Source organism: Benincasa hispida, chromosome 9 (assembly GCF_027475165.1).
Source record: "Benincasa hispida cultivar pf3 chromosome 9, pf3_genome.v1.1, whole genome shotgun sequence".
NCBI lineage: Eukaryota > Viridiplantae > Streptophyta > Magnoliopsida > Cucurbitales > Cucurbitaceae > Benincasa > Benincasa hispida.
This window is the reverse complement of record NC_143486.1, coordinates 39101510-39126338: the sequence shown is the minus strand read 5'-3', so window position 1 is coordinate 39126338 and position 24829 is coordinate 39101510. Positions and strand designations below refer to the sequence as shown.

The 24829-nt window shown below is 33.7% G+C and overlaps 1 protein-coding gene and 1 pseudogene across 7 annotated transcripts; one reads left to right on the top strand and one right to left on the bottom strand.

The window, feature by feature from the left end:
- The first annotated feature begins 405 nt into the window (after nucleotides 1-405).
- Nucleotides 406-23008, top strand: CNX3 (cofactor of nitrate reductase and xanthine dehydrogenase 3). 7 transcript variants are annotated; one of them, XM_039043856.2, is made up of 3 exons: nucleotides 406-706; nucleotides 3922-4525; nucleotides 11130-11508. In XM_039043856.2, exons 1-2 carry the CDS (start codon nucleotides 605-607, stop codon nucleotides 4507-4509), a joined length of 690 nt encoding a protein of 229 aa, XP_038899784.1. In that variant the 5' UTR covers nucleotides 406-604; the 3' UTR covers nucleotides 4510-4525; nucleotides 11130-11508. The 7 variants fall into 7 exon arrangements, with proteins under 7 accessions (XP_038899784.1, XP_090174272.1, XP_090174275.1 ...); XM_090318146.1 differs by lacking the exon at nucleotides 11130-11508 and adding an exon at nucleotides 14819-15266 and having other exon boundaries at nucleotides 436-706; XM_090318149.1 differs by having other exon boundaries at nucleotides 449-706; nucleotides 11157-11508.
- Nucleotides 6517-6724, bottom strand: LOC150033798 (protein LITTLE ZIPPER 4 pseudogene; annotated as a pseudogene).
- Nucleotides 23009-24829: the final 1821 nt, after the last annotated feature.

Genomic DNA, 24829 nt, shown 5'->3' with positions numbered 1-24829 from the left:
TCTCAACATTTAAAGTTGGTGGGCCAAATATTGAGTTGGTAATTTTTACCAAATTCAACCCAATTCATGTTCGCATGTCGAACATCCCTTATTGAAATAACAAACTAATTTTAACTTAAAATGTAGACAAATGCATAGTATTAAATTTCCGTCGAAATGTCGATATTTCCATGTTTCCATGGGTTTGATATCGACATGATGGATGAATCAACATTTCTATTATATCGAAGAAAGGCCTACGAAATGCAAAAAAATAATCATCAAAATACCACTAATGTAAATATAATATAAATAATAGATATATTAATTTTTTTGAAAATAATAAAAATATTCATTTACTAATTTAAATTTATTTTTTGAATTATTTATTTTTATATATATTTTAAGAAATTTCTATCGACATTTACATCAAAATTTTATTAACATTAAGACCTTGGACCAACGTGATATGAGTGGCAACGTTGAAAATGTGAAATCAAAATAAAGCCCTACCTAACCTTCCTCTGCATCTGCTTGTTGCCTTCCACGGTGAAGGTTGCGGCTCAGTTGTTCTTTACGATTCCATGGCATTGGCAGCTGTTTGAAATAATCTTGTTCTGATCGGATGCTTCTTCGCCGACTTGGAGCTGTATTTCCTTCATCAAGAAGGTTGTTTAGCAGCAACAGCGACCATGACTTAGCAAATACCATTGCTGAATTTAACAAGGTACTTTGGATTTCAATGGTTAGCGTTTGTACAGAATTCGAAGTTCAATATCATCGTGAATACGAGCTTTAGTAATGATGATGAACCACTATAGAATGTACTACCAAATAGGGAAAGAGAAAGAAAAAGGAAATTTCACGAGGCATTTCTCGAATTGTTTATTAGATAACCAAAATACTCTGTGTCTAGCCATTGTGTGGCCGCTGCTATTACGGTTAGGAGAAAGACGTAGATGCATGTTTCCAGACATAGGTTTTCACAATATGTTTTAAGGGAATCGTCCTTCTGCTTAAAATTATTGTCGAGGGATTATGTTCACGTTTTACATAACTTAGTAAATCATGGCTATGAAGGTTAAAAACCAGTATGGCTCTCATAGTCTAAATTAAGTGTTTAAGGTGGATTAGTAATCTAGGTCTTTTTGATAACCGTTTGGTTTTTAGTTTTTAAAAATTAAGTTTATAAACACTTTTTTACACATGATTTCTTTGTTTTGTTATCTATTTTTTAGGGGTGTTTTTAATAACCAAGCTAAATTTCAAAAACTAAAAATGTAAGTTTTGAAATTTTGTTTTTGTTTTTGAAATTTGACTTTGAATTTAAATGTAGTTAGAAAAAATGCATCTACGTCTCAAATCCATGGTAAAAAAGTTGTAAGAAAACAAGTATAATTTTCAAAACTAAAATCCAAAAATCAAATGGTTATCAAACAGGATCTTGGTTTTCATGATTATGAGATTGTTGTTAGATGTTTACTTCGTTTGTATGTAACTCGTTGTGGAAGGGCTAGCCCTCAATCCTTCCGTTTTTAGGGTCAGTTTTGCTTACGTTAAGGACCAATAACTCAAACAGAGTTGCAAAAAGAAGAGCTAAACTTGAAGGGCGGGATAACTAAACATTCTTGCTTTTTGAACCACATTCTTGCTTTCTTTGAAGCTATGTTGGGCTTAAGATCAATAGAAGTAAGTGTCAGATCCTGAGTCTGAATAGTAATTTTGTTAAGCTGGGAGAGTGGGTCAAATTGGTGGGTTGTGAGATAGGTGTCTTACTGACGTCGTATCTTGGGCTCCCTTTGGGAAATAACCCACAACATTTGCCTTTTTAAAGTTCGATAGAGGATAAAGTGAGGAAGTGATTAACTTCCTAGAAGAAAAGTTATTTTTCAAAAGGAGGAAGACTCATCTTAATTCAGTTGGTATCGAGTGGCACTCCCATCTACTTCTTCTCTCTTTTTAGAGCCCCGTGTTTGGTGTGTTAGAACCCAAAGAAGCTTATGAGGAATTTTTTGTGGGAAGATGTGGAGGAAGGCGAAAAAGCCCACTTGTGAATTGGGAGACCATTGGTAAATCCGTTCACTTGGGAGGGTTGGAACTAGGGAACCTAAGGGCTCATATAGGGTGTTATTGGAAAAATGGTTATGGTGTTTTCACCTTGAATCCTTTTCCTTGTGGTCTTGGATTATCACAAGCAAGTATGGTGCTCATCCTTTTGACTAGATATCGGGTAGGGTTAAATGAAGACACATTTAGGAACATGTGAAGAGAGACTTCTTCAGAGTGCCCCTCTTTCTCTGAGTTGATTTAGTGTGTGGTGGGAGATGGGTTGGGGACTTATTTCTAGGAGGATAGATGATTGGGGATTGTTTTGTTGCTAACGTGTTGTTGCTGACGAGATCCTTCTCCCTTTAGAGAGTCGATCTTTTTTTTCCTTGGAAGGTGAAAATTCCAAAGATGACAAAGTTCTTTATCTGGCAGGTTATTCATAGAAGAATTAAAACCTTGGATAGACTTTCGAGGAAGTTGTCATTTGTGGTTGGGCCTTTTTGCTTTATTCTTTATCGGGAAGACAGGGGAAGACTTGGATCACTTGTTTTGGAATTGTACTTATGTGCGATTGGTTTGTAACATTTTCTTTGGGGTGTTTGACTATCAGTTAGCTGGTCATAGAGATCTCGATGTTATGATTGAGGAGTTTTTCCTCCTTTCGCCGCTTGGAGGGAAGAGTTTCTTTTTTATTATTTATTTATTTATTTTTTTATGGAAGGTTGGATGTGTGCTTTGGTGTGCGGGGCTTTTGAGGTGAAAGACAGTAGGATCTTTCGTGGGATTGAGAGGAAACCTTTTGATGTTTGGTCCTTGGCAAACTTTAATACTTCTCTCTAGCATCTGTGATGAGTTCTTTTTGTATTTATTCGTTAGGCCTTATTTTGTGTTAGGTTGGAGACATTCTAGCGTGCTCCCTTTTGTGGGCCTTTTTTTTCCTAAATAAAAGTTGGTCATTTATTAAAAATAAATAAATAAATAAATAAAGTTTTGAATTGAGAGCAGATAAAGTGCTGTTAGGAAAGTTCAGAAAACCCTTAAAAACACATCAAAAATGCTTTTGAAGCAAGCACTTAATTAAGATATTCATCTCAAAAGCTATACCCTTTTATCTTCTTCCTCTTTTAATACTGCTGGTTAGAAAAATACCTCAGTTAAGAACAAATTCTAAACCAAACATAACCATAATATAGTATTTGCTGGTTAACAGTATTCTTTTCGTGGCTTTGGTTTGCTCCACTTTGTTTCTGCGTGGTTAGCTGAATTAGAACAGAAGGAGGCTTCTACTTGTGGTTTATTACATAGTCCTACATTATGTCGCGGCCGCTTCTTCTTAGTTAGAAAATATAAATAATATGTCACTTGAAAATACTATTTTCGTTGACGACTAAAAAATATTCTCAGAAGCTGTACGAAAGTTGCGTTGCCCTTATTATAGTACTTGCTGGATAACAGTATTCTATACATTCTTTCGAAAAACAGTATTCTATGCATGGCTTTGGTTTGCTCCTCTTGTGTGGTAGGTGAGCTGGACAAGAGTAGGAGACTTGTACTGATGGTCTCTTACGAAATTTTGCATCATGTCGTAGTCTATGGTTGACATGGGATCTCTGTTGAAATAGTATCTTTGATATTTTTTCTATGTCATTGATCTTATAAAAAAATATGTTTTATATCATGCCGTTTTTGAGTGGGGGAGCTAAGCGTAGTTCTTGAATGAAATCAATTCATTTTTAGATATCAAAATCGAAAAGATATGAAAAACAGAACAATTTTGGACTGTATACTATGATTGCCATTTCTACCCTTATTTTAGATGTGTAGTTGATTCTGAAGCTGTATTCTGAATCTCTGTTGTATCCCTTCTTATCCACCTTTGTACTTTTTGTTCAGGAAATGGAATCAGTATTTGGAGAGCCTCCTTCAAGTGGGACTTTGGATTCTTCAAATAACAATTTTACAGTTGAGAAGTCGGAAATGATATCTCAAACAGATGAAAATGCTCTGTCTTTGACTCATGTTGGGGGAGCTGGGGAAGCTCAAATGGTGGATGTTTCTTCAAAAGAAAGTACCAAAAGAATTGCAGTTGCTAGTTGCAATGTAATTCTCGGCAAGAAGGTGTTCGATTTGGTCTTAGCTAACCAGATGACCAAGGGAGACGTCCTCAGTGTTGCTAAAATTGCAGGAATAAGCGGAGCAAAGCACACAAGCACCCTAATTCCACTTTGTCATAACATAACCCTGACACATGTACGCGTCGATCTTCATTTGAATCCCAAAAATTACAGTGTGGATATTGAAGGAGAAGCTGCATCGACAGGAAAAACAGGGGTTGAAATGGAAGCAATGACAGCAGTGACCATCGCTGGCCTTACTGTCTATGATATGTGCAAAGCAGCTTCAAAAGATGTACAGATCACAAATGTGCGACTCAAAAGCAAAATTGGTGGAAAGAGTGGACAATGGTCTAGGGAGGAGTAAAAGCTATCTTGTAAAGGTACATGAGTTGTTTTCCTCGTCCTGAATGCTCGAGTCAATTGATTTGATGCACATTTTCAAGTAATTCTGGTTTGATTTTACAACTTGAATTGAAAAGTGGTCTGTCCTTGAGATTATTAGCGAACTCATGGTACTCAATAAATTTACACGATCTCTCAGTGGGAATAAAATGTTTAAAATGTTCCCAATTTCGAAGCCCCCAACTAAGTGATGATGTAACTTTATTGAGTTATGTTTGGAGGGTTAAAGATCCCAAACAAACATAACTTCTAAAGTTCCCAATTTCTAAGCCCCAATTGTCCCAGGTGAATTGAAATTAAAGACCATAACAATGGAAGTTTTCATCTTAGATTTAGTGATGTTTCTCCATTGGACCCTCCAAATATCTTTCACAGTGAGTTACTTTTCAAAGACTTTTCAAACTCTTTGGATATTGCAAGATTAATTGAAGTTAAGAGAGATTAAGTGTTTGAGGTAACTGATTATGCTGAAGTTTGTGTTCCCACTTAGTAAAGGAAACCTTATTGATTCATTTCAAATAAGGCGGTTCAGCTTCCCAAAGCTTCTGTTAGCACTTCACAGTTGAGGAATTAAAGAACAGTGGAGGGGATATGGATGATAAAGGATTTCCCTTGCCGGGCAAAGGAGAGTTGTTTATAGAAAATGATAATCCAACTGTCCCTACCATGAATGAAGATTTTATTAATGATGATAGTTCACTGGGTGATCAAGGAGTGAATGCTGAGTTGCATTGTGTTTTCAATTCTTTTGGTCCTAAGGAGGTAAATTATGGAAAGGTTCAACTGATAAATCATTAATCTTCGAAAATCAAATATTTCTTTTGTTAAGGGGCTTCTAGCCATTCATCTTGTAAGAATAATCATTTTATTTACGAGTCAGGTGGAGAATCAGTGGTTAGCGTAAGTAATGAGTAACTTGTAGATTTTCCAGCACAACTAGAATATGTCGATCATAATTCAGAGGTTTATTTTGTAGGCGATTTTGATACCTTGTTTCAATAGGGTGAAAATGATCGAGTTGCTAAGTCACCATTGTTCCTGCCAAATTTTAATCCTTGATTGAAGTCTTATTGGATCTTTGTCTAGACTTGAAATTAATTAATATTGTGGAATTCTCGTGATCTTGAAACTATGGCTGCTTTAAATATGTTTAGATTGTTCTTACAATTTTCAAGTTTAGAAGTGGTAGCCGAATAGTGTTTGGTATGATTCATGGGTTATCTCTGAAAATAGAAGTCTCAGTTTTCTCGTTTATCAAAATCTACCTCTCACATTGGTTCAGTTCGGTCTTCCTCTGGCGTGCTATTGGTTTTCTTCCAACATATTCAAGAATTATCTCGATTGCTCGCTGGTCTTTTGTTGGCATTAGATTTAAAGATTTTTTGATGTATGTCAGTGAGATATCTTTTATGTTGGTTGGTCTGTTAAGGATTATAAGGGTCTACTTATATGGAGAGTTTTTCATTGTATTGTTTACCTTTGTTTTACTCTATTTCTCCGAGATGTCCATTTAACCCAAGTGACCTGTCCAGAACGAGGTTAGGAATCCCCGAATACACGAGGAATGGGGAGAGAGGGGGGAATTTTTATTCCCATTTACCATTTGGGGCGGAGATTGGGATTATATTCCTCGTCCTCAATCCTACCCCGAGTCCCCGCGCTAACTATATTGTGAATATATATACATATATATACACATTTACACACACACATATACATAGCCGCATGTCTCACTCTCAATCCTTTCTCTTCCACAGTCAGCCGCCATTGTCAACCATAGTTAGTTCACCTCCCATCCTCCTCCCCTCCTTTCCGGTGTGCCAGCGATCTCATGTTGCCACCGCCTCTGCTGTTTTCCATCAAGGTCTTTGCGGATATGGTCTTTTATCTTCTATTTCTTATTTCTTCACTTCAATTAACAGGAGGGTTAGGCTACTGTATTTCTAGATGCATCTAAGATATCTTTAATTCAGTTGGAAGAATTAGAAGGATTTGCAGAGGAGAGATTAAGATTCAGGGATTGATTTTGAAGCATTGGCTTTTGATAATTTCTGTTTCAGTTCTGAAAGAAGTGCTTGATTTTCTTGGTTCGAAAGCTAAGCGTTCTTCCTCAGTCTCTCATTTTCCTTCATTATGTAACAGTTCTGCAAGTACAGCTCTGAGTTTTGCCTCTCCATTTCCTCTTTGCTAATTTGAATAATAAATATATAATAATAATAATAATTTATCAACCAAATTCTTCTTTCAAAATCCCAAAAATCCCCTTGAATTTAATCAGGAAAAAAAAAAAAAACAGAGAAGAGGAATTAGAAGCAAACAAGATGGAAATGTTGAGATGGGTTTTGGATTAGGAATTCAAAAAACTGATGAGTTTGATTTATAGGACCGATAAATACAACAGTAATGGAGAAGAAATTGTTAAAAATTTTTTTGATTGAAAATAAATAAAAAATTGGTAAAAAAACTGAGATGGAGAATTTTTCCAGCAGGAATTCCGGTTCCTCGTGGGAAATTTGTGGAGATGAGGAATGGAATAGCGGGGTGGGGATGGGGACAGGGAAGGCTTCCCCATCACCACCCCGCATCGTGGACATCTCTACTCTTGAGAGTTATTATATTTGAGTGTTAGTCTCTTTTCATTTTTTTAGTGAAAAATTATTATTATTATTTTTCTAAAATCCCAATTGAGGGATCGTGTAACTTTATGAGTGTACCGAGAGTGATTGTTTGGGTTTAACATTTAAAATGTTAGGGTTTAGGATAAGAAGTGATCACTCAGTTAGGAAATTAACAAGTTATGTTTGGTTTAGCATAACTCAATAAAGTTCACAATTTGGGTGTATACAAGTTGTGTTGGGTTGGGTCGGGTTAGAGGGATTTTTTGGACAACCCCATAATTTTGGGTTGGTAAAACCCCAACTCAACCAACCCTATGCATGGGGCTGACTCAATCCAACCCAACCCATATGTTTTTCAAGTTGGGTTGGATTGAGGCACCAGGTTTGTTTTATTTCTTCTTTGAGCAACTCATAATACCCTCTTATTTGAGAATAATCTAAAGGGTCCTTTAAGATCAAACAAAAACAAGAGTCAACCATCAAGAACAGAGCTTTATAAGAGAAATTTAAAGAACTTCCTCCAGAAAATACGCCCAACGAACATCCCATCTTATTTTGAAAGACTTCAAACTTAAGATAAGCCTCAGTTTCCGTGATTCATAATGAAATTGCACCTAATTCTCTCTCTCTGTTGATGCACCTCATTCTAACAATCTCTTTTTTCTTAATTAATTTTTTATCTTCCAGAAACCGGATAGCCCCCAGGTTGATTCCTTGGCCAATTGTTGAAGAATTGTCAACGAAATGTTGGGTTTTAGTTGTTTCTTGAGTAGTGATGCCCTTTGAAGGTTTAGAACTCCTCTAAGTAATGAAAGAAGAGGTCTTTAGTGATGGGCTGAGGAGGAAACTGGAAGAGTCAGACTCGTACTCTTCTTTAAATGGTTTGTTTTGTGTTTTTGAATTGCAAATAGGAGCTTCTTGGGTTGTTTGGTATCAACAGGAGGCAGCACAGAAAGATTAGATATTGTTGTGTCATGCAACCCTTTGTTGTCATTCCCTTTGTTCAGAATACACCGTGATAGCCCCAGTGAGGGATACATTAGGATTATTTGTAGGATATTGTGGAGGGCATAAGGGTTACTCCCTATAACCTTTCGAGAGAGTTATCTCTCCCATTGTTTTCACAATGGAAATTCCTACCAAAATCTCCATACCTCTCTAAGGGCTCTAACACACTATATTTATGCCTTTATTAACATCCTACTAATAATCCTAATCTATCCCTAACTAGGGCTCTTGTATACACATATTGTCATTGACACTGTTCTTTTACCTGAAAGAAGTCAAGAGGAAGGATCATGAGCTTTGTGTCACACCCCGCCCCATGTTACCCCATCAATTTAGGGCGTGGCATGCCAATAATAGATCCCAACGAAATTATGGAATCTATTATCGATCATAGAAGGACTTGTTTTAGAAAACATGTAGCTAGCAAAATTTTCATAATAATTTTTTTAAAAAAATTTAGGTAGAATTTATCCTGAAAATTGGATAAACCACACCTCAAAAAAGAAACTTTATAAACACTCCCAATTAATATATTTGAAAATCCAATGCTACTACCAAGTGTACCTCATGGTATCCTTTTTATAAATTAGCTCAGAAGTCATCGATCACAACACAACCAAATTAATGAAAGTATAAGCTTACAATTTACAAAGCTAAAATGATATAATGTTGTCAAAATCATGTTAGCCACTTCCTTTGTTATAAAATCAATGTCATATTACATTCACATTTAATTGATATGTAAATTAGATACAACGGGTGGCAGATCTCAACCTCATTAGACTTCGTTAGAAACCCAAGTGCTACTTGCTGAAAATTTTAAGAGAAAGAATAAGCCCGATAAATGGTGGGAATTTATAGGAAAAACAAGGCATAAACTGGGGTTAATTTCACAACTAATATAATCTATACTAAAAGGGACTAAGAGGGAAGAATTTTTCACTTCCCTCTTTGTCCTTAATTTTTTTGTAAAGACTACTTTGCCCTCACATTTATACATTTTCATTGATTGTGCATAGTCTTTGTTAAAAAAAAAAATGCAACTCCAAATAAAAAAACACAACTTTTTCATGTATGGGTGTGATAATCTATCTATACAAATAAAGAAATTGATAGTCTCATAGCCAATTATTGCCAATTTTCATGTTAACGTGATAGCTACAAAAAGTTCCTCTATCATAGAAACCTTCCCAAAAATAGTGTGGACTAAAAAATTTGGATATGTTGAATGAAAACATTGAACCGATCCAGATGAAACCCTACAAATTCAAAAACTCATTTCATTGATGGAGAGGTGTAGTAATCTATGACTAAGTAATGTGTCTTTAGTTTTTTTTTTTTTTTTAAAAAATTTTTTTGGGTGAGATTTAAGTTTGAATGCCTGCTAGAGAAATAGATTGAATGTAGTTTTTTGAGTTCACATGCTCCTTCTCAACCATTATTTCTTCTATCTCCACCTCAATCAACAATAGATAAATAAATAAGAATGATGAAGAGAAGAGTAACATATCTAGAAATATTTAGAGAAAGAGAGTATTTAACTGACCTGTTGATGTTCAAAATTTTAGACAAATTTTGCCATAATTAGAAACTTCAAACCAAAATCGATTCTATCAGTGACTTCAAAGTTGAATCGATTTTTATGTTTATTCTATTTTATTTCGTATAAAATATATTTTTTTTGGAGAGGTTAGGGAGATATGGAGAGAAGTTTTAGAGAAATCTTTTGTATATTAAAAGATTTTTTTGGACAGATTGGGGAGATAATGGAGAGAAGTTCTAGAGAAATCTTTGGTAAAATATAGTTTTAATCTTTTTTAAATTTTAATTTCATTCTTAATTTAAAAATTCCAATGAATTATTCTTTTTTCTCTCTTTTCATAATCTCATTTTATTATATTTATTATCAATTGTATTGATGAGTTTTTTTTTTTAATTTAATACTTATTTATTTATTTATTTATTTTTTAAAATGTGAATGCCTATGATTCTTATATAAAATACTTATTTTTCTCTATAAATCAATCCACATTTGAAGAAATCGCACAACAATTACTCTAAGGTAAGATATCTTATTATACCATTTTTATTTATACAAACTAATATATAACTTTTCGTTTAATTTTATATATATAAATGTATCATTTAGGTTGGTGGGATTTTTTTTTAATAAGGTGGTTATAGAAATAAATGTATCATTTAGGATGAGCAAGAAACTATTGACAAAAGTAAGGAAATCGTGTCTCATGTGTTACTTCCATCCAAATTTAGTCAAACTCTTCATCCATGTCATTTGCCACGAGGCATTATTCGTGGACTTGGTTCACGAGTAAGTTTAAACTCATGGACCTCGTCCACAAGTAAGGTTTTCTTTTTATGATTTTTAAATTTAAATTCAAACTAAATTTAAATATTGCCCATGAAGTTTATTCTTCTTTTTTTTTTTTTTTTTTTGTTTATAAAACATTAAAAACACAGTAGGAAAAAAGATTAATCAAATTATATTGGATAATTGTAATTGGTAGCATTTTTAGAAATAATAACTAAGTGTATAACATCATTTAAAAAAATTTGTAAATATAGACAAGTTTACTTCTATCGTTGATAGACTCCCAAGTCTATCAGCGATAGACTTCTATCATTGATAGACTCTTACCAGTGATATGGTCTATCACTGGTAAACTATTTAATTTGGTCATATTTGCAATTTTTTTACATTATGTTATATTTGTTAATACTTTGGGTCTAATGTCTATATTTGCAACTGTCCCAATTATATTTAAAGAAAAATACATCTAAAGTCAAAACTATCAATTACAAGTCAACATAAACTCATGTGCCACATGGTGGTTGTCTTCTTGCATGCGCCATGACGAGGTATAGGAACCTTAAAGTGTTGTTGATGATGAATTAACATCAATATCTTGTTGGATGATAAAAAATGAAAATTCATCAGGTGCATAACACTCGTGTTGATGACCAGAACTTGATGCGATGTCTACTTGAACATCTAGTAAGTGTCCAGGAGAAGCTGAAATCCAATGATTAGCTACAAGAGGTTCTGGGTCAATGTATTACTCTGGAATATTCTCGATCGGTTGTCATTGGCGTCTACGATGAACACGTCTTCTATTAATGTTGGCAACATTAAATCCGTGTGTCTGTTGAACGATATCTTCTACACTAACAACACATCAGTCACACATTAACCATAGTTCTCGTAAATTATGTTGCACTAAATATTGCTGTACATCTTGAACAAAATTATTTTGTATGAAGAAAAAATTAGTGTAGAATAATATTTATACAACATAATTGGGAAATTTTTTTTCTTACCATGTAGTAATAATAAGTGCCATCAGGTGTGATATATCTTATAATTGAGGTGTACTAGCATAAATAGTCCTCTGATATAGCTAGCCCATCTACTATATCTTCTCCTACAGAATGATGATGACGTGCATGCCACAACAGTAAATAGTCAGCATGAAGTCGTCACCAGTCTTGGTCATACTTACCTCTTAAATCAATTTTGTGCAATCGACTGTCTATATAACACATTGGTTGCATCGTTTATCGCAGTCCAAATTGTCTTAACACTCGTTTTGGTAATGTCACTCTACAATATGAAAGCATATTAGAGGGTTCATCATCAACCAAATGTCTTGACCATTATGATAGAAATTAGGGAATAATGCATAATCTTGTGTATTCGGTGCCCAATTGATTTAAAAGTTTAAAAAATGAATAATTAGGACTCAAAAAATATTTAATATTTTTTTATATAAAAAATATATGCACTTACCTGATTGTGCATTAGTTGATCAAATGATAATTGGTATACTAGTAACATATTTGCAGAATGCTCAGATGCAACTAAAATATCGCTCCATCGACACATTCATGTAATATAATTAGAACTTTTTAAAATATAAAATTATAATGAAATGAAGATGTAACAAAAATAATACCTGATATTGAGTGAACCTTCAACAAGATGATTGTAAAACGACAACCCAACTTATGGTGCTATGGTGTAAAATCGATCATAAGTGCATACATGCAGTAGCATTAGTGGGCTCGCTATCTCTAAAGTTTGGTGCATTACTAGTTTGACATAATTCTCTATACAACTATCCAAGACAAACATTACCTCATGAGTGCCTACCAGCTTCCTCAAAACTTTCCAATAAAGGTAGAAACATTAGGTGAACTAATGTGTTTGACTTGTTAGCAAACAAAAATCCTCCAAACATGATATTGCCCGTGCATACCTCTATATGATAATCTCGTCAACATCAGGAGACAACTTCGTAAATTTCGATACTAATCAAGGGATACTCAATCCAGACTCTTTCAATTGTGGAGGTTGAATGCCCAAAAAAATCTTGTAATCCACCAATGATCGAGTCACAAGTTCTCCATCAACTGGTAATCCAAATTGTACTGCAATATCTTGTAATATAATTATGCATTGCCCATTAGGCATGTGACATGTATGGGGTTTTAGTCTCCATCACTCCACTAAAGCAGTAATAAGATGCTAATCCAATGGATAAACCCAATTTGTGCAACCTCGAGAAAACAAGACTATTGTAAGTACGTTATGATTCGTGGATCTAACATGATACTAGGATCAACTACTTGCTATCTTATGTGGCACTGAAAACTACAGTAGAATGAGTATCCCATACTAATTGCGAACGATGACGTAGTTGTAGATATAACTGTACAGGATTAGAAGGACTAGGATCCATAATCAACACTGATCGAAATGTATTTAATTACAAACTACAATTACATGAGAGCACGGAATCTTGAAAGATTGTCACTTGTTACAATAACATGTCCCCTCTTTTAGACTCACAACCTGTATTTGTTGGCCTTTGTAGGGAGACGTCATACTTATCCCAGTTTCAATTTTGAAACTTTGGGTGTTCCTATCAATAGACTTTACAGTATGCGAAGCAACTCGTTTTTCTCATCTTTTCAATTTTTTTGTAGCATATTTCGTATATACTTCCCCACGATCAAGTACTTCATTAATTTCTTCTTTGTGATGTTCAAAGTATAGAATTGTTTGATAGAATGTTAGCCTAACCATAGACTTGATCGGTAACATTCTAGATCTTTTAAAAACTTCATTCATACATTCAGCCTCATTTGTTGTCATCCACCCATACGGTACCTATTGTCATGTGATTGTGTCCATTTATTTAAATCTATATCAGAAAAATAGTCAAGAAACTCAGGGTTCAATCATTTTAACTATTTCATGCATTTGATGAACTTGTGCAATTGGTGATGATTTGTAGCCTTATACACCAAAATTTTCAATTATTTTGATTATTATTTCGTATTGAAATTACTAGTAATATGGCGAAGGTAATAATGATGGTAAGCTCTAGGTTCTCTCAAACTAATTCTTCATTGTTAACTATAGATAGAATGCCTCTATGCCTATTAGAAATTAAGCACGTACCATCTTGTTGAGTGACATGTTCCCGCAACAACAATAGAAACCATGATCAACTACACGTACTCTCTACTCTTTACTTCCCTAATAGCAAAAACAAGGGGAAGTACTCTCTACTTTTAGTGTCGATTATGGATCTTGGTCGTTCTAATCTAGTATAGTTATATCTACAATAACCACACCATCGTTCGCAATCACTATGGGATACTTAGTCTACTATCATAGAAGAGAGCAAGTAGTTGATTCCAGTATAATATTAGATCCACGGATCATACCATGGTTTTCTTGAGATTGCACAGATTGGGTTTATCCAATTGGATTGATATCTCATTATTGCTTTATTGGAGCAATGGAGACCAAAAACACATACATTTCACATGCTTGGTGGGGAATGCACAATTACACTACAAGACGTTGGAGTATAATTTGAATTACTAGTTGTTGGAGAACTTGTGACTGGATCGTTGATGTATGATTGGAAATAGGTTTGTGAGGATTTTTTGGGTGTTTGACCTCCATAATTGAAATGGTCCAGAATGAGTATCCCTTGGTTAGCATTGCAATTTACAGAGTTTTCTTTTGATGCTGGCGAGATTACCATATAGAGGTATGTACAGGTATATATCATGTAACTTATTGGAGGATTTTTGTTTGCTGAAAAGTCAAAAAAATTAATTCACCTAATGTTTTTACCTTTATTGTGAAGTTTTGAGGTATCTGGTAGGTACTTATGGGGTAGTGTCTGTCTTGCATAGCTGTATAGAGAATTATGTCGAGTTAGTAATGCACCAGCTTTAGAGATAGCATACCCACTAATAATACTGCAAGTATGAGCTTATGATCGGTTTTACACTATAGCACCACAAGTCTACCACCTTTCGATCATTTTATTGGCCACCCACTCAGTGTCAGATATTATTTATTTTCGTTACATCTTCATTTCAATATAATTTTATATAATAAAAAGTTCTAATTATATCACTTGCCTGTGTAGATGGAGCGATATTTTAGCTGCATTAGCATTCTGCAAATATGTTACTATTATACTGATTATCATTTGATTGACCAATTCACAATTAGGTTAGAGTAAATATTTTTCATATAAAAATAAATATTAAATATTTTTTTAGGTTTTAATCATTCATCTCTAACATTCTTTCATATTGTAGAGTGGGATTACCCAAAACAAGTGTTAAGACAATTTGGACTGCGACAAACGATGCCAACAATGTATTATATAGACCCCACCTACACCAAATCGATTTAAGAGGTAAGCATGACTAAGATTGGTGATAACTTCATGCCGACTATATATTGTTGTGGTAGACACGTCGTGATCATTGTGTAGAAGGAGATGTAGTAGATGCCACCAATGTGTTATATAGACCCCAACTACACCAAATCAATTTAAGAGGTAAGCATGACCAAGACTGGCGACAACTTCATGACGACTATTTATTGTTATGGTAGGCATGTTGTGATCATTGTGTAGAAGGAGATGTAGTAAATGAACAAGCTGTATCATAGGACTATTTACTCTAGTACGACTCAATTACAAGAAGATATATCCACCTAACGACGTTTATTATTATTGCATGGTAAGAATTTTATTATTTATTTTTTTTCCTTATGTTGTATGAATCTTATTTCACACCGATTTTTCTTCATATAGAATAATTTTGTTCAAGATGTACAACAACATTTAATGCAACATAATTTACCAAAGCTAGGTTTAATGTGTAATCGATGTGTTGTAAGTATAGGAGATATCGTTCAACAGAAACGTAGACTTAATATTGTCAATGCTGAGAACAGACTGTTTGTCATAGATGCCAATGACAACAGGCCGAGAATATTCTGAAGCAATATATTGCTTAGAACCTCATGTAACTAATGATCTAATTCCAACTTCTCTTGGACACTTACTAGGAGTTCAAGTAGACATCATACTGAATTCTTGTCATCAATTGGAGTATTATGCACCTAATGAATTTTCATCTGTTATCACTCGACAAGATACTGTTGATGTAATTCTCCATCAACAACACTTTGGGATTTCTGTACCTCGTCGTGGTGCGTGTGCGAGAAATCAATCACCATATGGCACATGATTTTATATTAACTTGTAATTCATAATTTTAACTTTAGATATATTTTTCTTAAATTATTGTTTCAAACTAGTGTTTTTAATGGTTTACAAACAAAAAAAATAAACTCCATAGGTAACATTTATATATTTTTTTTTTTTCAAAAACCGTATCCATGAGTCATGCCTCGTATAGATGACATGACATGGATGAAGAATTTGACCAAGTTTGAATTGAAGGAACAAATGAACCTTGTACAATACGATTTTCATACCTCGTACTCTAAATGAGACATTTGTTTCTATAATCACATTATTTTCAGAAAAAGTTTTTCCATCACCCTATTTTTGTCATATTTTTTTTTCAAAGAAAACTATATTATTTATGGAATTAACCCTATTTTATATTTTCGAACTATCTTCTTCACTAAAACTTCCAAAATTCATTAACCAACCTATCATACTTACCCAATTACTATTAGAGTAAAGGGGGTCATACACTTTGTCTATCATTGCTCTTTTTGGAATGAAACACAATTGTGATATTGATGAAATGAGATCTTTCTCCAACAATCAAATCAAAGTCTTTATTAACAATTAGAAGTTGTTGTTTATCAGGAAGAATTCTCTGTTTATAGATAATTAAATATAAGATGGGATCCTAAAATGATTACTAAAAGGAAACTAAAAACTAATTAAGAAACTAAAATGTAACTAACCAAGATTAATTTGAATTTACTAAATTATCCCAATCCTATTCCATCATATTATAACCCTTCAAAGAGCCACCACATAAAAAGGTGGAGAAGCTACTGTTAATGAAATTTGTTCGGTTCCTCTGTCTATAGAAAATTATTATAAGGATCAAATTGTATGTGATGCAGTAGATATGGATGTTTGTCATATTCTCTTAGGAAAACTTTGCCAATATATATCAACCAAGCTCTTCATGGTGGGAGGGATAATACATATGAATTTATGTGGTCAGGTAAAAATGTAGGTCTTCTTCCTTTTAAGGAAAACGGACGAAAAGAAAACATCTAAACCTTCATCTCAAGTTTTCACTTTAACCCATAAAAATTAGAAAAATTGCATCATATGAAAAATACATTTTAAGAAATCAAAGTCATGACTTCAACCTTTTTGTAATTGCAGTTGTGACAATCACATAGCAATCACATAACAATCACATAGAAATCAGATAACAATCAAATTTTTAAGCAGAAGTTTTTTTGTTATATTTGCAAAAAAAGAAAAACCTAGCTAGTCCATAGCTATACGTATCCAATTTTCAATTTTTTTTTTTAATAAATAGATTTAGTTCTGGTAGCACACGTCTACATTTACCACATTATAGAATGAGTCCAAAAGAATACACTATATATTACATGATCAAATTCAAGAATTGTCGCTACAAGGCCATATACAACCTAGCTAGTCCTTGTGTAGTACCAACACTCCTAGCACGTAAAAAAGATGGTTCTTGGAGGTTATGTGTGGATAGTAGAGTTATTAATAAGATCACTATAAAATATAGATTCACTATTCCTAGACGAAGTGATCTTTTAGACCAACTGGGAGGAGCATCCTTATTTTCTAAAATAGATCTTAAGAGTAGGTACCATCGAGTCCGAATAAAGCCCAAGATAAGTGGAAAATGGCTTTTTAAAACTAGCGAAGGGCTTTTTGAATGGCTAGTGATACCCTTTGGATTATCTAATACACCAAATATATTTATGCGTTTAATGAATCAAATATTACAACCATACTTAAACAAGTTTGTAGGTGCATATTTTGACGACATTCCTACTTACAGTCATTCTTATGAAGAACACCTCACACACCTTTCCACCATTTTTTTCTATCTTGCATGAAAATAGAATGATAATCGACATTAAAAAATGCAAAATCTGTTTGGTAGGCAATCTGAAAACATAATCTTGAAAACAAGGGATTTAAAAAAATAGAATTGTATTTCATGTTTTCAAATATATGTTTAGTAACAAATTCAGAAATTAAATTTCAATTTAAACAAGTTTTCAAAATGTGTTTGAAAATATATTTATAAACTATAAAACTAATTATAGTTATACACTAAATGCTAAATTGATCGTAAACTATTATCAATTCATTTATGAACTTATTTTATATAAAAAAAAAATTGTATAATTATATTATTTTGTAATATCATATATCATATAATATATTATATATTACATATTTTAATTTAACAAAAATAATTGAATTTATAACATGAAATACTATATTTGTTATTTTTTTAATCACTTTTAATATACTTCTACATTTTTAAATTTTGAATTCAGAACTTGGATACACTGAAAACTTAAAAAAGTTGTTTCTAGAATTTTCACTGTTTGATCATAGATTCGAAAACAATTTTCGAAAACAGAATCCATACTACTAACCAAATACATATTCCTTGACTTTAGTAAATCTGGATACATAAAACCGAATTTGAGTTATCTAACAAATAAACCCTTAACATGTAAAATCTATTTCCTTGGATTTCTCATTAGCCACCCAATTCAGTATAAGATATACAATGTTTTCTAGGATTAGCTTCAGGAAATTTATTAGGAATTTTAGCACTATTGCAATCCCTCTTAGTAATTGTTTAAAGAAAGGAAACTTTAACTGGCCGGTAATAACTAACTTAACAGCTTTAATACCCTTAAGAAACTCCTAGCTTCAATAAACTCTTTGAAACATGTGTTGATGCCTTCAGATTAGGTATCGGAGCAATCCTATCTCAAAACAATCATTCCATAGAGTTTTCTTTTCTTTTTTTTTTTTTTCAAGAATTATATGCACTAGTTAGAGCCCTTAAAACGCGGGAACATTATTTATTAGTAAAAGAATTTATTCGTCTGATCGACCATTTTTCTCTTAAGTTTCTTCAATTTAAAAAATCAATTAGTCGGATGCATGCTCGTTGGTTACAATTCCTTCGAAGATTTGATGTTGTCATAAAACAAACAAAAGAGAAAGACAACAAGGTAGCACATGCTTTAAGCTGCAAATATACTCTACTAACTATTCTTAAGGGTGAAATAATTGGTTTTTTTAAAATATTTGTGATTTATATTCCTTTGATCCTGATTTTAAAGAAATTTGGACAGTATGCTCAAATCACCTACCTTGTAAAAATTTCCATATTTTAGATGGTTACCTATTTAAGAGAGATACTATTAGTATACTACACACTTAAACAAACTGAAATAATGAGATCTTGTTCTAGCTCAAGCCGAATTTGCATTCAACCACATGGTCAACTGTTCAACAAGGAAGTCTCCATTCGAGATCGTTTATACTAAACAACCTTGTATTACTTTAGATCTTGATCTTAGCTTGGAGGCTGAACATATGGCTTAAAGGATACATAATTTACATGAGGAAGTTCGAACTCACCTAGAAGCATCAAATGCTCGATATAAAGATGACGTGGATGCTCGTAAAAGTTCGGAGACAATACATATAAGCTGGACTTACTCCCAATTTAAAAATCATCCCCACATTCAACGTTGATGATATTTTTGATTATCATGCCCCGGGCTCCTTCAACTTGATGCCATAAACACGAGGATGTGTTCTTATTTAGGGGGAAGGAATCGATACAGGAAATGTTGAAAGTTCTTATAAATCTTGACCTTTCTTTTAAATCCTTTTAGGATCTTTTGTTAGTTCTTTGAATTTTTCGTATTTTGCCATCAATCTTAGGTTAGTTATCCAACAATCTCATAATCTTGTAATTCTTGTTTTAAACTAAACCAGTTATTTAGGTCTCCCACCAAAATAACCTTCTAAACTGGCTACTAAAACCCAAGCCCCACATCTCCTCTTATAAATAAGAGGCAACCCTTGTATTTGAAGGCAAGACTTAATAAAATTCTGAGGTATTTCTTCACTCGTGTGCATCAAGTTGTATCAAAGCAGTCGTTTGGGTGGTCAACGTTGACTGCCACCAACGGAAGACCTGGAAGCTCTTCGTGTTGCTGATCACAGGAGGGAGTTTTATGAGTTGTGTTCATTGCTAAATAACATACACCTAACTAGGGGGAACCCTTTAAATTCAAGAAGAGCGAGAAGAAATTCGACGAATTATCCAAGAATGAAATTTTATAGCATAACTAGTACGTTTAGAGGAAGAAATCATTATCTTGGTTATAAAGAACGACTAAGAAAACGTTGAATCATATTCAAGAAAACCCAAGAATCAACCCTACAACAACAATGAAGCTGAAACTTATTGAGGAATACCCAATGCCAAGAGTTCAAAAAAGAAATAATTCAAGAAAATCAAAGCCAAGAGCCTATCGGATTAATAGAAGATCAAGAACTCATCCAAATCGGCTGTAAAATTGTGCAAACAATGAACGAAGTAGAAGGAAAAGAAACAGTTGAAGACAATTAGAATAAGGAAGGTAGAAAGATCAAAGAGGAGCTTGTATTGGAAGAAGAAAAAATCAATGGAATTGACACAAAAGTTGATTAATTCGAACCAAATTATGTGGAAGAATTAATTGATGAAATCAAAGATGGAGGTGTTGAAGAAGAAGAAGCCACGCCAGAGAATATGTGATGTAGCCTAAAATATAAATGAAGAATTCTCTCCAAGAATCCAATCAAATATTTATTACTATTCAAAAGTGATCTAATACAAGATAAGAATGCTCTATTTATAGAGGATTAAATGTAAAATAGGATCCTTAAAGTATAACTAAAAAGAAACTAAAAACTAATTAGGAAACTAAAATGTAATTAATTAAAGTTTAACCAAGATTAATTTGAATTTACCATATTATCCCAATCCCATTACATCATATTCTATCCCTCCCTAAAAAAGACTATTCCACGAGTTTTAAATCGAAAATGAAAGTAAAAGTAAAAAAGTAAGCCACTCGAACAGAAACATCTCAACACATCCAATGCCAATAACAACCAAATCTCATGAGTTAAGCCAATAAATGGAAGATTTGACTTGCAAAATGAAATAAGCTTTTCGGCAAAATTATCATCAATTAATCCAAGAGTTATATTTTTCAAGAAATCTATTGTTGTCAAAATATATGCAGACTCTTCAGAGAATGGAGGAAAAAGATTTTCAATTTTCTTCAAATTAGGTTGTCCATGGATATCTTTTTCTTCCACACTTGAAGAATTCACATCCTATCAATATCTCCTTTGATTTAACCTAAATCATGGATGTTCTTGAACGATTCTTGGTAAATACTAGACATTTCTTGCATATCATTGGTGTTATTGATTCCTTTGTTGTCTTTCTACTTTATGCTCTTGTGGTGGAGGTGTTGGATTTTATGTCCTAAAACTCGTAGTTTGTAAATTAATAAACTTATTTGTTTGTTTTTAATGCCAAAATCGATCCACTTTAGTGTTGTTTACCTATTATGCATGTGATGTATAATGTTATTTGATTATGTGTGTATATAGTATGCCATATAGTTTTAAAACCCCATTATAGGAAAAGCATATGACATGCATTTGTTATATCTTATAAGTGTTATAAAATATATACTATGCATGCTTAGTTTTAATATAAGTGTTATATTAAAGCATCTTTGTTTGAAAGAAGAATGTTATAGAGAATGCTCTAGGGTTATAATTGTTATAATTGTTATAAAATAACCTAGACTTCTAAAATCTATAACAAAGATAAGATGCATGCTCACTTAGGATTAACCATCGAGCAATCCCAATTTTCATAGAAAACAGGTTGATATCTTATAAAACCAAAGTTACAAGAAAACTCATCCGGCAAGATCTTGGCAAAAAGTCGGATAAGATGACTAAGGTTGAAGGTTTTTAAGATGACGGTTCACGAAACACCTACTACCTGGAGATTGAGCCGGCGTCTAAGTTAGGTTAAACCAGTTTTATGAGCATGCGTGAGCCGTGTGAGGTAAAAAAAATTGTTTATCACCTAGACATCGTAGGTTAAAAATCCAGTATAAAAGTTATACTTGGATGAATCACCTAGACTTAAGATATGTTTAGTTAGCCGAAATGTATCACTAAGTATTTTATACCCTAACCGTCTAGAACACTTTAGCTAGAGAGAAGTAATGTACTTTTAGCTCTAGCGTCCCTGAGAGTTCACACCGTGAGATTCATGCTTGGCTTTCGGCCGCCCTGGGAGCGGACTCCATTCGAAGAGTGTTTGCATGAGTCAATACTAAGGTGAATAGGGGAAGTTGTTCATAGTAAGTGGGAGAAAGAAGTGTGTCAACACATCCTATGGTCTCTTCTATTAGGTCGCACCGTGAGATTCCTATAATGCGCCTGCATGTCTGCCCTGGAGCGACCTTACCAATCGGAGGGCTGTATTATAGGATTCGGAACTCCGCGAACTATAGAAATTGATAGGGTCTCTCAGGTCCGTTTTCATTATTGTCTTTCTAACTTCGAGAGCATAATGATTCTGATCTTTGAGGTCTGAAAATGGAGGGTTACACTTACGAGAATTACTAAGTGTTAGTAAAATCTTGACCAAAGTAGCGATAACTGAGTTACTATAGGAATAAGAGTTATTCTGGTGATAGTATCTAGTCAAGATAGTCTTGGTTCAACAGAGGAATAGTCGATCACCCTTCGGTGAAGGTTATTTTAAACCATTGAAATATCGTTGCAAAATATAATAATGAAGGGTACATTATTAGTTTTTATTGCTAAACTTGATTGGATTTAAAAGATGAAAGTTTTTTACTAAAACGGATATGTTTTTCCTTTTAGCATGACTAGCTCTTTAGTTCAACTATTAGCTTCTGAAAAACTTAATGGCGATAATTACTCAACATGGAAAAACAATTTGAATTCAACACTAGTAATAGATGACTTGAGATTTGTCTTAACTAAGGAATGTCCTTAGGCCACTGTCTCGAAAGAAGCACAAGGTAAATATGATTTACTAGTTGCTGAAACATGTTTAGTGGAGTATGATACCTCAACCTGGATATTGGATTTATGAGCCACTAATCATATTTGCTTCTCTTTTCAGGAAACTAGTTCCTGGAAAAAGCTTGAAGAAGGCGAGATCACCCTCAAGGTTGGAATAGGAGAGGTTGTCTCGGCCAAAGCAGTGGGAGACTTGAAGTTGTTTTTCGAAGATAGATATCTAGTACTTAAAAATGTTTTGTATGCACCACTTATGAAGAGGAATTTAATATCTATCAGTTGTATTATGGAACAAATGTATAAAATATCTTTTGAAGTTAATGAAGCATTCATTCTCAAAAAAGGTATTCAAATTTGTTCTCCTATACTTGAAAACAACTTATATAAGTTAAGACCAAGTAAAGCAAAATTTGTCTTAAATACTGAGATGTTTAGAACAGCTGAAACTCAGAATAAAAGACAAAAAGTTTCTTCTAAGCCTATCTATGGCACTTAAGACTTGGCCACATAAATCTCAAAAGGATTGAGAGATTGGTTAAGAATGGACTCCTAAATCAGTAGAAGATAATTCTTTACTTCCATATGAGTCTTGTCTTAAGAGAAAAATGACTACGAGATCTTTTACTGGAAAAGGTCTCAAAGCCACAATACCCTTAGAGCTCGTACATTTGGACCTCTGTGGACCGATGAATGTCAAAGCTCGAGGTGGGTATGAATATTTCATAAGTTTTATTGATGATTATTCAAGGTATGGTCATATTTACCTAATGCATCACAAGTTTGATTCTTTTGAAAAGTTCAAAGAATATAAGGCTGAGGTTGAGAATCAGTTAGGTAAAACAATTAAGACATTACGATCAGATCGAGGTAGGGAATACATGAACTTAAGATTCCAGGACTATATGATAGAACACAGAATCAAGTAACACCTCTCTGCACCTAATATGTCTCAGCAGAACGGTGTATCTGAAAGAAAAAACATAACCTTGTTGGACATGGTTCGCTCAATGATGAGCTTTGCTGAGTTACCTGATTCCTTTTAGGGACATGCATTAGAGACCGCTGTCTATATTTTAAATAACGTTCCCTCTAAAAGTGTTTCAAAAACACCTTATGAGCTATGGAAAGGGCGTAAAGGTAGTTTACGTCACTTTAGGATTTGGGGATGCCCGACACACGTGTTGGTGCAAAATCCTAAAAAATTGGAACGTCGTTCAAAACTATGCCTATTTGTAGGTTATCCAAAAGAAACAAAAGGTGGTTTATTTTATGATCCTCAAGAGAATAAGGTATTTGTATCGACAAATGCCACATTCTTAGAGGAAAACCACATAAGAAGTCATCAACCTCGTAGTAGACTAGTATTGAATGAAATTTCCAAAAACGCTACCGATAGAGCTAGTTCATCTACTAAAGTAGTAGATAAAACTAGTACTTCTGGTTAGTCACATCCTTTTCAAGAGTTGAGAATGCCTCGACGTAGTGGGAGGGTTGTTCATCAGCTTGACCGTTACTTGGTTTTAACAGAAACACAAGTCGTCATACCTAATGACGACATAGAGGATCCATCGACCTATAAACAGGCGATGAAAGATGTGGATCGTGATCAGTGGGTCAAAGCCATGGACCTCGAAATGGAGTCTATGTACTTCAATTCTGTCTGAAAATTTGTAGATCAACCAAATGATGTAAAACCAATTGTTTATAAGTGGATCTACTAGAGAAAACGAGACCAAGCTAGTAAAGTACAGACTTTTAAGGCTCGACTTGTGGCAAAGCGTTATACCCAGAGAGAGGGAGTGGACTATGAAGAAAATTTCTCTCCCGTTGCCATGCTTAAGTCGATTAGAATACTCTTATCCATTGCCACCTTTTATGACTATGAAATTTGGCAGATAGATGTCAAGACAGCCTTTCTAAACGGCAATCTTGAGGAGAGTATCTACATGGCTCAACTAGAGGAGTTTATTGCACAGGGTCAAGAACAAAAGGTTTGTAAGCTTCAAAAATCCATTTCTGGGTTGAAACAAGCTTTTAGATATTGGAATATAAGATTTGATACTGCGATCAAATCTTATGGCTTTGAACAGAATGTTGACGAACCTTGTGCTTACAAGAAGATCGTCAATTCTACTATAGCGTTCTTAGTTTTATATTTTGACGA

Excerpts from the sequence above, each read along its gene's own strand:
- CNX3 (XM_090318150.1), top strand. The coding sequence starts at position 605 with ATGCTTCTTCGCCGACTTGGAGCTGTATTTCCTTCATCAAGAAGGTTG. Across the intron at positions 707-3,921 it reads CCATTGCTGAATTTAACAAG|GAAATGGAATCAGTATTTGG; the intron begins GTACTTTGGATT and ends CTTTTTGTTCAG.